Source organism: Taeniopygia guttata, chromosome 5 (assembly GCF_048771995.1).
Source record: "Taeniopygia guttata chromosome 5, bTaeGut7.mat, whole genome shotgun sequence".
Lineage (NCBI taxonomy): Eukaryota > Metazoa > Chordata > Aves > Passeriformes > Estrildidae > Taeniopygia > Taeniopygia guttata.
Window position 1 is genome coordinate 19,488,772 of NC_133030.1, and position 13,308 is coordinate 19,502,079.

Below are 13,308 nucleotides of genomic sequence, written 5' to 3' on the forward strand. Positions count from 1 at the left end.
CTCACCACAGGTCTGCCCTTTGTGTGATGGGTCTAAGTCTATAAAAACTTGCATTAAAGGCATGAGTTGAACCTGTAGCTGAAGGCCGAAATTTGTTTGCAGAATTATGAAGAAAGATGAAGGCCTGAAGATGGTGATGTTTGCTACGAATACAAGAACAAAATAGTTATAATTGTATTCAAGATGAGCAGCTGAATTAGTTGTTCATTACAGAAACAATATAGTAGAGGAATAGTAGAGGAATTCTACAGACGTGTTTGATATGATCCTAATTTCTGAAGAACTGGGGGGAAAATGATCCTTACAGGATTTCAAATCCAGCACCAAAACAGCACCTAAGCAACAAATGTATACAAAACCTCGACTTTCTGTCAGATGTTTTGAAATGAGAGAAGAACAAACATATCTGTTGTTATTTGAAGGTTGCCTTTTTTTGATGAAAATGCTATAGTGCTATTTAATTGAAGACTCCAATGGAGTCTGGGACTATTCTGTCCTTTCATGGTTTGATTTGTGTTCAGGTGCAGTAGTGTTTGAGAAGAACTGGCATGTGAGAAACTTCAGTGATGAATTTGCTTTGAGAACAAGGATGGGAGAACACAGGGAAGTAATGACTTGAGAAACTGGAGTCCAGTTGCATGTCAGAATTTTTCTTTCCTCTATTATGACAAAGTTTGGATCTGAAAGTGTGCAACAACACTATTTGGTTAAACTAATTAGATATCACTAATATAACCCATGATTTTGCTAAAGTTATTAGTATTGAATAGGCAAATACTATCACAAAAAAATGGGAGATAATGGTCTCTGGGAGTGCAATCAGAGGTACAATTTATCTTTAGTTTAACTCATGTAGTAACATTTTAAAATAAAAATGAGAAATAGAAGTTTTTCAAAGGAACTTACCTGCTGAGAATGGTAACTGTGTGTAGATCATATTCACAAATACACTCCCAGAAGGCTGGATCACAATGTTCTGTCCACAAGAAAAGACAATTATTATCAAGCAGATAAGTTAAATACTTTCCAAATGTTTCCTTTCCAGTACTAATCAAGATATAAGGGGGAAAAAAATGGACAGAGACTATGATGATGTTCTGATTACTGTACTATTTCTTTAATCTTTATTACTGTGTTCCACTGACTGTCCAAGAAAGCAAAAAACCAGAAGTTGTATAAATAACAGAAAGCTACTAAGATCTTCTCTTCAAATGCACATACTTTATTCTTAATTTTTCTTTTAATGATGTTCAAATTTGATAAAACAAAAAGGCAGTGCAAATTTCTTTTCTGTGCTGTTAGGTGTCATTTGCCTTATCTGTTAATCTTAGAGAACATCCCTGGAGGATGTCAGGTGTGTACATCTGCTGCTCACCGTTTGTCCTCCGTTTAGGCTGATGGCAACACCCTTGAGGCATGTCTCAGTGTCAGTCAGGCCACACTTGTGGATATCTCCCAACACTGTGAATTCATTGCTGTCACAGAGCTTGAAGAAGAAAACCAAAGATATTGTTAAAAAGGATTTGCTACATTGAAATAGTTATCTCAAAAAAATTCACATGCAAATGGAATTCTTAATAAAGTTAGTATTTTAAAAATATTGTATATTTTGTTTCTTCTTGTTCTTATGGTCTAACATACGTGTCTGGAATCACCAAGTAAGCTGGCATTCATGCAGTCTGCACACTGGAAGCTGTGCATTGCTTCTGACTTTCAGGGGTGAGTTAGACATACTAATCTGAACATTAAAACTTCCTCACGCATTAGTAAGATAAGTTCCTAATGTATAGGTAATACCTGTTTAATATGCTAAAGCAGAAGGAGGTGTGCCCTCCTTGCCCACTGGTTAGGAAGTTTACCAGGGAGAGAAAAGATCGTTTCCAATGTCTTCTGCACTGAATAGATTATTCAAGACTCTGGTGATTTGGACATTCTTTTAACAGGTAGGAAATATGGATTTAAATATTCCCTCATTGAAAATGAAACTAAAATAGCTATTCAGGAAGTTACTGCATAAAGGCTCAGATTTCAACAGAGTTCTGATTTTCAGAGGACTATGTTCTGTGAGCCATCATCAAAGTGTGCCTAATGGCCAAAAACAACAGGGAAAGACTCAAAGTAGGCTGTAATTCTGAATGTGGCTTATCACTTTTTTGGCATAGTGAAGACTAAATTGAGGGCAGCTGAGATGCAGAATTATGGCCTTCTAGAAATTCAGTATTAAATTCTGGGGCGTTTTGAACTTTTGTGTACAAATTTAGGAGTTTCTCTGCCTCCAGAGACCCTGAGAATCTAATTTCACATGTTGGTGCCAAAAGGAGGAGTTTAAGGTTTAAGTCTGACCTATGCTGCCATTGTGCATCAAGGCAGTGCTTGTGAATCTTATCCAAAAGTTTCATTGATTTAAGCTAATCTATTTCTAAATCATCTCATTCTCACTCTTTTCTAAGATTTTTATGATTCTTTTTCTTGGTAAGATTCAGATTGATCATGTCAAGAAGATTTTATTTAATATGAAGTCCTTATGAAAATAGTTTACCTTAGTCATTCAGTAAAAATAAACAATGAATACACCTTGGGTTATGAAATCTAACATAAAAACTCAGTGAAAATCCTAAAAAATTATCAAAGAAGACAAAAATACTACAATATTATTTAGTATAACCATAACAGAAAAGGTCCTGAAATCCATTTTAGGATGTTAACCCTATAACCATGTTAACCATCAATGACTCAGAAAACTGATGCAATTGCCAGAAGTTTTCATCAAACAACATTATATATAATAAAAACACTTCCTTTAGCAAGGATTGTGACTCATTTTTACCTTGGTTAGGACATAACTACAGTCTCCAAAGAAAGAATAGTATTTCTCATCAAATGTTGAAATGTGGGAACCTCCTTCAATACTGCAAGTCCCAGGGCATGACTGAGTGACACAAGACCATTCACCTCCAACACAGGTACTGAAATGAAGGAGGCATTCAGTAAGATTGGATAATGCAGTGTAAAAAAAATAAAAAGGCAGTAAGGGCAGATGATGCCCTAATTTTCCTCTTGAAACACTGATCATACCGCCGAAGGAACCAGTATTGCTTTGAAATCTCAAACAATTATGGGGCAGGCACATTTATATTAAGGTGATAATTTTCTCTATATGTTGTTGTTCATTTCCAGTCTTTGGACAGAATTCAATCCTGGTGAACCTGTAACCCATGTCAAATATTTTAAGTATTTCTTGGTAAATAAATAAATAGGCAGGTACAGTTGCCTACACTTATGCAGTAATACTTCAGTAATTATAGGGATAATAAAATATATATATTTGTCAAACAAGCTTCTCAAATGTCATCTTCCACTCTAAATGTAACATGCCCCCAAATGTCATGTTCTCCATAGTATTTATATGAGACCTTAGCATTACACTGTAGTACTGCAAAGGTATAACACTAATTCACCTCTGGTATTTGACTTGGATTATCTTCCTTCATTGGTATTTCTTGAAATTGAAGCACCTATTCAAAAACTCAAATTTTTGTTCCAAATGTGAAGGGAAAACAGACATGAAAGTACCCTCTAAAGCAGTGTAATTATGAAATTTCAGTTGGTAAGTAATTGCTCATTTGTTTTTAAAGGGGAAATCAGTAAATATTCAGCTAATGCACAAAAACACTCCAACCCAAAACCCCCAAAAAACCAAAAAGTGAGGAAATATGTTACCATGATCTGCATTTAGATGAGAAGGAGGCACCAGGAGCATAAGTTTCACCTTCATAGGTACAGTGGCATTCTCTGCGAGGAATGCAGCCAGCACCATTAACATCATCAAATACCATTCCTAGGAAAAGAAAGGGTCTATTACTTATTCTGTGCACTGCAGAACCTGCCTTTGAACACACATCTAGCAGATGCCTGAGACTACATCCCATTTCTTCTGTATCTTAAAATAATAGAATGGAAGTTAAGCAGAGTTTGAAGGGCTATAGTCCATTGAAGTCTATCTAAAAATCTTAGCATGATCAAAAAGGACTTCTAGGAAAACACCTTTCTGTTATGTGTTTCATTAGAATGGAATTAGGATTAAAACTATTAGGTAATGAGCTGGAATAGATGAACCACTTGTAGGACTGCCCAGGGACATACCTGTACAGTAAATATTTCTATGCCCAGAGACAGAGGATTGTCTTAGAGAAATCAATGCTACAACACAAACAAGTGATGGTGAATTCTGTGAAACATGGGGATGGGCAGAGCAGCTGCAAGGGGTGAAGCTCCCGTGATACACAGTCACAACATCAGCAAAAATTTAGACCCAGAAGTATGTACAGAGAGAACACATCTATCTTGTACTGACGCTCAGTTCTTGTGTGCAATTCTCTGAAGCACCAGATCTAACACACTGCCTAGTGGCTCTGTCAGCTCCTTGTTTAGACACACAACACTTGACAAGAAGGGTTTGGTCATTTGTGAAACCAGATTCAGCTTTGCTAACAGCAAAGGAGTTATGATTGCATGCAATATCTGCTTAAAAACTTCATACTTTTGGTGAACTGAGTTTGAATGCTGAGAATAGAAGACTCTGCTGTTATTAGGAGCAAATTATCTTATTCTCAGTTCAGTCATTTTATATATATATACATAAAAAATAGATCTATAAAAGCACATTTGTTGTTTAAAAGGTCATATTTAGTAATTTGTATAGAAATAGTACATCCAGGGGAGAAATGGAGCCATTACTTCAATGATAATAATACTGATGATGTGATGGGAATGATCCAGAGTACTAAAGTTGCTAAATGTGTACAGGTGAGTATCCTAGGGGGGCTGGTATGAGAAAAGGGCAGGAAATGAGCTTGCCTGGAGGACAAACGCAGCCATCTGTGCAGTGATCTTCACAAAGTGCAGATCGTTCAGGGTTGCTGCACGTGTTGGAGCAGGGAGAGCCACACTCGTGGTACTGCATGTTGAACGGACATGATTTGGCTAAAAGTAGAAAGAGTATTATAAAGCTGACTTCTCATTTAAAAGTTGGAGAAAGCATTTTTTTGCAGTTTTGGTTGTTTTCTGTCAAGATATGACAGGGTATCCTGATCCAAGTGGAGGCTGAAGCATTTTAGATTTTTTGATTCATATTGAAAATCCCCTAAACTTCCGTATTCCCAAAGTCTTGTGCATTACCAGGTAAAAACTGATTTCATTATAATTGTGCACTTTTGAATTACTGCCTTCTTCGGGAAAAAACCTCACATGTGTGAAGTTTGCTAGATGTGTGTAGTAAGCACAGGTGGAGGTCCCTTCCCGAGATACTCACGGCACAGGTCTGAGGTTCTCCAGTTCAGGGGCTGTCCACCTGCATGAGCACACTGCCGGGAGTACTCAGCAAAGGTGTTGCACATGCAGAAGTCAGCCATGGAGCTGTCACAGTGGCACAGGTCTTGTATGCAAGTTTCAATGTAGTCCTGGACATTCACAAGCATGTTACAACTCATAAATGCTTTGCTGGTTAATACTGTCTCACAGATAGAAGCCTAGGAAAGAAAAGAGAGAAGTTAAACAAAAGTGTTAAGAACATATGAAAAAATTATTTAAGGCATGGAGCAGAACAAATCAAAGATTGATCTGGTCCAGAAACCCTTCCAACAGTATCTATAAGCTGATGTCTAAAGAAAAATATAACAATAGGGCAAAACCACAGGGAACTTCTTTGAATAGCTTCCATATCCTTAGTTGCTGTCACCTCAGGTCACTTCCCAAGCATTATATATTTTCTTTATATTAAAACATCTTCAGTAATTTTCTCTTTCAGGAAAAGATACAGTCTTCTTGTAGAAGGGGAATGCAAACTTTTGGCATTCACTTTAGCGAGGAATACAACATGAAATTAAGAATCTTTTTCTTTTGAGACCTACAGCTGAGTCATATTCATGCTCTATTTCCCCCCTTCTAAAACATTTTTTCCAAAGGCAGAGAACGCATTCATAGTGATAAAACAAATTTTGAGAAAGAGGTTCTTACAAAGTCTCTTGAGCAGTTCATCAGAGAAGTAGGAGGAATAGGATCATCACACTGTTCTGTGGGTCCATCCATCTTCTGCCTATTACCAAACTGTATGGGGGTCAGTTTTGTCTCTGTAAAAAAACAGTTCAAATATTAGAATAATGCTTACTAAATTTTACATGGAGTTATTTTCTTCTGTGGCACTATCTACTATGATGTGAACAGTGATTACCAAACAATATCACTATAATATGAAAGGGAAAATATGAACAGTATATATAAAAAACTGGATCCTAACAAGTGAAAAAAAGTAGAAATTTTTATGTGGCAGGTCTTAAAATATCTAACAGTGATGGAAGCAGTTAAATACATCTCAAAGACCTGACTTTGCACAACTGACACCACTGGAATACATGAAGTACCCCCAGTTTCCCAGTTAATACAACCCACAACCTATATTAAAGTATATTCTAAGAAAAAAAAAAAAAAAAAAAAAAAAAAAAAAAAAAAAAAAAGCAAGCACCAGTACTTAATAATGCTTTTTAGTACTTACTCCCTGAAATAAATTCATTGCTGACTGGAATTCCATTGAAGTCCCCACAAAGTCCACAAGTTTGATTGGCATATTTCTTATCTAGTTCCACCTAAAAAAAAAAAAAAACAAAAAAAAAAAAAACAAAAAAACAAAAAAAAACCAACAAAATAAAACACAACTGAGGAAAGAGTTTTTATAGAAATGGCAGTCTTGATGGTTAGGAGCACAGCCTATACCAGTACTGCTTGTGTACTCAAAATTTGAGATATGTTTGTTGTGGAGACTGTGCTGTGTGATAACAAGGTAGGCACTATTAGAATGGTCAGGAATGACCAAGAAATCTTGCTCTTATTCTAGTCCTGGATTGTGAACATAAATACTTTGCCAGGTCTGGAATCTCAGGAATACTTCATGGTGAGGTAGGAACATTAGAATTTGGCATCTGTCGATTTTGAGCTGAGCTTGGTGGGGAAAAATAGGAAATTGAAAGAAGACTGGAACAAAAAACAATATACTAAAAATGGGCACAAATCGAAAAGTAACTAATGCCTGCCTGGCTGTAATACTGCAAAGGTGTAAAAAGACTATTTTCAAAAAAACACACTTTCTGCTGTATTTTGGATGTTTTCTTACCAGGAGGGCATCTTGTCCATTCCAAAGGAAGGTCAGTCCCAGCTTGGCAGAAACTTTCAAATAGTTGTTACTTCTCTCTATGAAAACTCCCATATGGCTGTAGGGCATCTGGACCCTGGGGAAGCATCATCATAAGTCAGCAGGGGTAGGGACAGAATATCCATGGAAAGGATATCATTGTGGACATTCTCATTCTCCTTGAGAATTTTCAACATGTGTCTGAAGAAATTAGAGCAATAACTACTACAGACAACATAGGTTTGTAATATTTTGTCTATTTCCTGTGCAATTGCCTCTCATTGTGCAAATAGATTGGCCTTGCTTTTCCTACTGTTCCTTTTGGCTTTCTCCATTTAAGGGTGTTTCACTGGGTAAAATGTTAGCATAGATCTGTGGTTGTATTGTTCAAAAAACTGCTGGGAGGCTCTGTTTGTAGGCAGTGTGCTTCAGGATATTGCTATTTACCCCTTGAAGCATTTGCTTCAAGAGTCCAGGCTTTCTGTGACCTGAGTGCCATTCAGGAAGCTGTACCCAAGATAACCTTTAGACTAATTCACTGTACAAAGCTGCCATAATAGACGACTCACTGTGGGATAGCTGCCCAAATATTTACCTGGCCTTTTGGGTAGGTTTCACACCCAATGCCAAAGTCAGTGCTACCATTGCTACATAGATAGCAAGTTTGTAGAACACATAATTTTAAATTAATTCAGGTACAAGCTGAAAAGCAGTCACTGCTTTACTGCACATTGTTCAGTGCAAGGACAAAAACTGTCAAAAATACCTTGCAGGGATTCTGCTGTGCTAAAATTAATGGAACCTACTAACTTCAAGGGTGTAAAGAATGCAGCTTACAGACTTAATTGCATACATACACACACATTATTGTAGCAGTGAGACAGCATATTGGATACAGCTCATCCGAAGAAAAGAGCCACAACTGTACAAGTGACACTTAGCTTGCTGTCAAACCCTCCTTTGTATTTGTTACTAATTCAGGAAGGACCTGAGCCCTACCATTGCTTGGGAGCAACAATGAGATGAAGGAAAGGGACACTTGCTCAAAGAGCCCACTGGGAACAAGGTAGGAACGTACAATTTGTTGTCGAGCAGGACAGAGCTGGGGGTCAGTTCGATCACTACTCCTTCCAGCTTCATGATGACATGAGTGATCACAGTAGCATTTTCCACCATTGCACGCCTAATCTGGATGTTGAAGTCCTCGTAGGAAGACTTGCAGTTGGATGCAAAGATGTAATTGCAGACCCCAGGGAAATAAAAGATGTCCCCATCAAAGGTCTTGAAGTGGAAGTTACCCCATGTGCTGCACACACGGCCATTGTGAGAGGGGTTGCCAGCTGTGGATTCAAAACAAACAGTAAGAATTTTCTGTAGTTTTTTGTAATACCCTCCCTGTAGATGTTTTATTCCTCCTGCTTCTTTCAACATCCTCTTTCCAAAAGAGGCTTATCATCTTTTTTCTGTTTTGTCAAGATATTTTTGTCATTATTTGTTTATTTATTTCAGTTGCTTTTTGTGCTTAATCAGTTTTGCATAGGGATATAGGACCTAGGATCAAAAGAGACCTCTGGGGTCACTAGATCCAGTGCTCTAGTTCCCTATTCCATATATCCTTTCCTAAATGTATGGAGTCCTAAAGTTTCACCATAAAACCATTTTAAAGCTAGTTTAAAACTAGCTGATACACCTGCTTGGGAAGGCCACTCATACCCACAACTTCTAACTGGCTGGAAGACTTTTGTCAGCATCTTCGAAAACATATTCCTGTCCCATGTATGCCTGGTGGTTCTTGTGCCAAAATTACACTTCACCTTGAAGTGTCCAGGGTCTTGAATAATCTCCCTACTCCTCCTCCAGCCCATTATAGAAAGCTCTTCTTTCTTTTCAGTCTTCCTTTCCTTGCAAACATATTCTCCAAAATCCCTGATTATCTTCCCAAACCCTTTCCACATTTACACTCAGCCTGCTTGAATTGTATCCTATTTCCTAGATAAGCTGTCTCAACAGTTTTTAGCACACTAATAGTTTCCTCTCTTTACTGGAAATTTGTATAATACTGGGAAAAAACATGTACAATATGTATACATGTTTAAATATATATTAAAAGTTTTTCTTACAGCTGCATCCTAGAACAATGAGTCAAAAGCACTGGATTTACATTTAGATTATCTGTGTTACCTGATTAATTAATTCTCTGTTAATTTTTTCTTTTATGATGCTAAAGGTTCTTACACAATTTATTGGGTTTTTTTCAGTCACTCCATGCTCTGTCTCATTAACAAGGGCACAGATACCTGAACCATGACATTTGCTTAACTTACCCTTTACTTTCAGTGCATTTTGAAAAGGTGGAATGATTGTCACTCCTTGGGATTTGAAAGCTGGTGGAAAATAGAAAGGAGAAAATTGGCCAGGTTTAATCTTTTCTGAAGTCCTAAAGCATGGGTAGAGATTGCCTAGTTTTTTTAGTGAATAATATTTCCTACAACTAGTTACATTCTAGTGGAAAGTTTCCACAAGGTTTTATTGGTGGTTTTAACAAATTGCTTTGTGTTCTGTCTTTCTATAAATTTCACTAACAGCTAAATTGCACAGACTGTAGTACTTTCTTCCACCATTTGTTCAAGACTCCCATCTGATGCTGGCCCTGATGCACTGAACTCAAAAGCAGCAATATGATCCTTAGAGCACTGTATTGTAATACTGATTACAACAGCTATTTTTAAATAACCCGTGGCACACATTTTTCATGGCAGATTTAATTATCAGTTATTTCAGCCTGTCATCATTAATACACCAGTCAGCTTTGGATCCTTCCACTCTTGTTTTGCACTTTACAGTTATGTGTCATGCATGATCTTGTAGTACTTAATTATTCTAATGTTTAAGGTAGTTACAGCTTTCTTATTCTCTTGTGACTGATGCAGTCATCTTGACACAGTGTAAAAAAAATGTGCCTTTTATTACCTACTATCAAGTACCTTGGTGATATGTATGTAAACACACACCTCTTCTGAAAATACACTTTTAGATATAAGTTATGTACCTTTCGTGAAGTCAAAGATTAGATAACTGTATCATATCAGTAGAGCAGATCCACTGGGCCAGATCTCAGAGGAAGTTCTCAAGCTTAGAGCAGTCAGAAATTGTCTGAGAACTGGATATATTGTACAGAGGATTTCTCTTTTAATGTCTGTGGTATGTGTGTAGCTAGGAATCAATCTTACTATTTATCACCCTTATTTGGATCAAAACATTAGAAAGAGATCAGCATAAAAATACCTACATTTTTGTCGCTGCAGGAGAGATGGAGAAACATACTCTGACTTTGTTGGTTGTTCACCACCCTGGGCTTGAACTGCATCAAGAAGAGTAGTAAAGGAAATGTGAATGTCTAATTTTCTTGAGTCCCCTCATAATGTCTCAATTTTATCTGTTTAAGTGTGCAACATTCAGTATATCAAAAAAAAAAAAAATCAAAGACATGTTTATGTACAGGAGGCCAGAAATGCATCAGGTCCCATGCTACATGCAATCATGATGGCCAAACACCACTCCTTCAGCCTTTTCCTTTTTCCACTTTTTGGGTAATAAATTACTGCAGGAAAGCCATCAAAAACATGCCTGTGGTGATTTGAGCAGGTCCTTATTCTGTCACAGTATACCCCTGGACTCCCTTAAAAGCTTTTCAGATACGGACCTAAATTTCTTAAATTTTATGATCACTCCATGCTTTAAGCATCAGTGAAACCTTTTTTGCTAGATAGATGGCTTTCAAATAAGTCCCTTTTGTACATGAAGAATTCACTTTAGGGTTAGAGGACTGATCTTTGTCAAAGCCAAAGTTACTCTGTATTTTATAGCTTCAAGCATTCTTTGCAATAATGCCACAGAAGGAAAATAAATGCAAAGGCCACACCGCACAGAGGGAAATAGGTCTTTTCCAATAATACATTCGTGCCTGTTGATTTTGCCCCAAAGCAAAGAAACCATTTTTCATTCCATTCCACTGCAGCATCAGAATTAGAATATATGCATTATCCAGAGGGGCTTTCAGTGCTGTGTTTAGTGAGAGTTCATGAGAGGGCAGGTTGAGGTGAAGACTGTTCTGGCCAGAGAAAACTGCAAGGGTAGGTTCACCCCCCCTTGGGGTGCACCTCACCAGGGCAGTCTTTGGAGAGGACCACTAGAGGAGCTAAGGCTGAAAGCAGAATTGTGGGGAACTCTGCAAGTACCCTCCTGGGGAAAGAGCTGGGGTTAGAGGACATGTGTCCCTTTTTAATGTAGGAACCATCCAGTGTGTCTGGGCTCCTTCAGTGCCCAGCCTCAGAGAGGTTTTTGCCTCTCTCTCCATGTACTGTGTGGCTCTGTTCTGTCTCATGCCACATGCACTGCAGATCCCTTCTGCCATTGCACGTTTTGCTAATGCTACAGCTAGTCCTGTATTCTTTGACACTACCACTTCTTAACATAAGTTACTATGGAACTGCCTAGAGCAGGTAAAATATGAACTCATACAGCAGGATCTGCACTAGAGATCAAAATGCATTTAAAACTAACATTCTTGTTACCTTAAACTTAAAGGGAAATTATCAGGTGAAAAAAGGTAAAAAACAATGAAGAGGTTTCCATCCATCTGTGACTATTAAGTTCCCTCAGAATATTTATAGCAGTACCATTTGTTTTCAACTCATTGCAAACCAACCTTGTGTGCTAAGCTTTTATGCAACCTCATAAGCAAGAGTAAATTAATTTCTAAAACCTATTGCCTGATAATTTTCAGACAAAATCTTCCCTTTCTTCAATACTGTATCATAACCTGATAAACAGAGTCTTTAATAATTCATGCAGACATACTCCTCAGCTGATTCGTTCCTTTCTAGAGGCACCTTTGCACCTTTTGGTTTGTACATTTAGAAATGCTATACCACCTTAAAGTGGATATTAAAAGCTAAATGCAAATCTTGAGGCATTTTTGTAGACATATAAGTTAAGAGAAAGTTCCACTCAATGCAGTGGAGCTGTTCCAGATTTCAACTGGAGAAAAACAGGATGACAGTTTCAAAAGAGTTAACTTTCTCTTCTTAGGAAAGAAAGTATTTTAAGCAGTAAATAAAATCTTGCATGAAGGTAACAGGTTCATTAACTTCACAAAGCCAAGGGAAAAAAAAATGCTTAAAACTCCAAAGTTATAAATTCTTTAAAACAGTAAAAATGCCAAGCAAGTGAATCTTCCTACCTTTGATCTGTATGAAGACCAGGGCTAATATTGATATCCATAGTGGTATTCGTGTCCCACCACCTTTACCCATCTTCTGGAGGTCCGGTAGAAACTACCGAACAACCTGCCTCTGAGGAAATACCTGTCTGTTCCCAAGTCTTATATAGCGAGAGAGTAGAATTTGGCTCAGTTCCCAGATTGTTTCACAAGGCTCTTAAAAGGTGGGGCTTCAGACATTTTCGTTTTCTTTTGCAGGTGCAGAGGTAAATAGAGGATGCTCTGACTTTCCCTCAGCTATTTACACTCTAGGAGGAGTCTTCTTTCCACATTTTTGATGAAATGTCATTAAGTGAGCAAGAAGAATTTTTGCTTAAGCTTAGTTTTCCCAAATTTTTTGTTTCTTGTGGGATAAACACAATTCAAAAGATTTCTGGGTGACTTTTGAGCAGAAAGTTTGAGAGAATTACTTCACTTTTTTTTTCCCCCCTTCTTCTTAGGGCAAGTGATGATAATTAGCTTCTCAAAAACCTCCTAAGGAGTTCCACCTGATACAATTTTTTACAATTAGTTTGCACCTGCCTATGGAGCTACTTTGCTTGTGAAAATGAAGAAATCAAATGCTATTTAAGGTCAGCAGTTAGCCCACTGGCCAAGCACAAAACACAGGTGTACACAATGAGAATCCTTCTGTATTGGCAAGTCAGTAATGTGGCCCTTTCCTTGGGGGACTCCTCTTCTCCTATGGGCAATTTTAGGGTTATTTCAGCTGTTTACTTTCTGAGTAAGCATGATTTCACCATTAAAAATTAGTTGGATTCTACCTATGATTAAAAAAAAATCCATGTGACTTCTAGCCCTAGAGATATTAAAGGACAGTTATGCAAGAATATTTTGTGGAATA

General features: G+C 37.5%; 1 protein-coding gene across 1 annotated transcript in view; it reads right to left on the reverse strand.

The window, feature by feature from the left end:
- Nucleotides 1-12,539, reverse strand: part of MUC5AC (mucin 5AC, oligomeric mucus/gel-forming) — a 46,835-nt gene extending 34,296 nt beyond the window's left edge. Inside the window, exons 1-14 of the mRNA XM_072929781.1 lie at nucleotides 12,426-12,539; nucleotides 10,473-10,544; nucleotides 9,508-9,567; nucleotides 8,262-8,523; nucleotides 7,166-7,280; nucleotides 6,551-6,641; nucleotides 6,016-6,128; nucleotides 5,312-5,528; nucleotides 4,858-4,983; nucleotides 3,721-3,838; nucleotides 2,828-2,966; nucleotides 1,376-1,486; nucleotides 907-976; nucleotides 6-143 (exon numbers count right to left, since the gene is read on the reverse strand). Coding sequence (XP_072785882.1) covers nucleotides 6-143; nucleotides 907-976; nucleotides 1,376-1,486; nucleotides 2,828-2,966; nucleotides 3,721-3,838; nucleotides 4,858-4,983; nucleotides 5,312-5,528; nucleotides 6,016-6,128; nucleotides 6,551-6,641; nucleotides 7,166-7,280; nucleotides 8,262-8,523; nucleotides 9,508-9,567; nucleotides 10,473-10,544; nucleotides 12,426-12,498 — 1,705 coding nt within the window. The 5' untranslated portion in view covers nucleotides 12,499-12,539. The remainder of the gene's footprint in view (nucleotides 1-5; nucleotides 144-906; nucleotides 977-1,375; nucleotides 1,487-2,827; nucleotides 2,967-3,720; nucleotides 3,839-4,857; nucleotides 4,984-5,311; nucleotides 5,529-6,015; nucleotides 6,129-6,550; nucleotides 6,642-7,165; nucleotides 7,281-8,261; nucleotides 8,524-9,507; nucleotides 9,568-10,472; nucleotides 10,545-12,425) is intronic.
- Nucleotides 12,540-13,308: the final 769 nt, after the last annotated feature.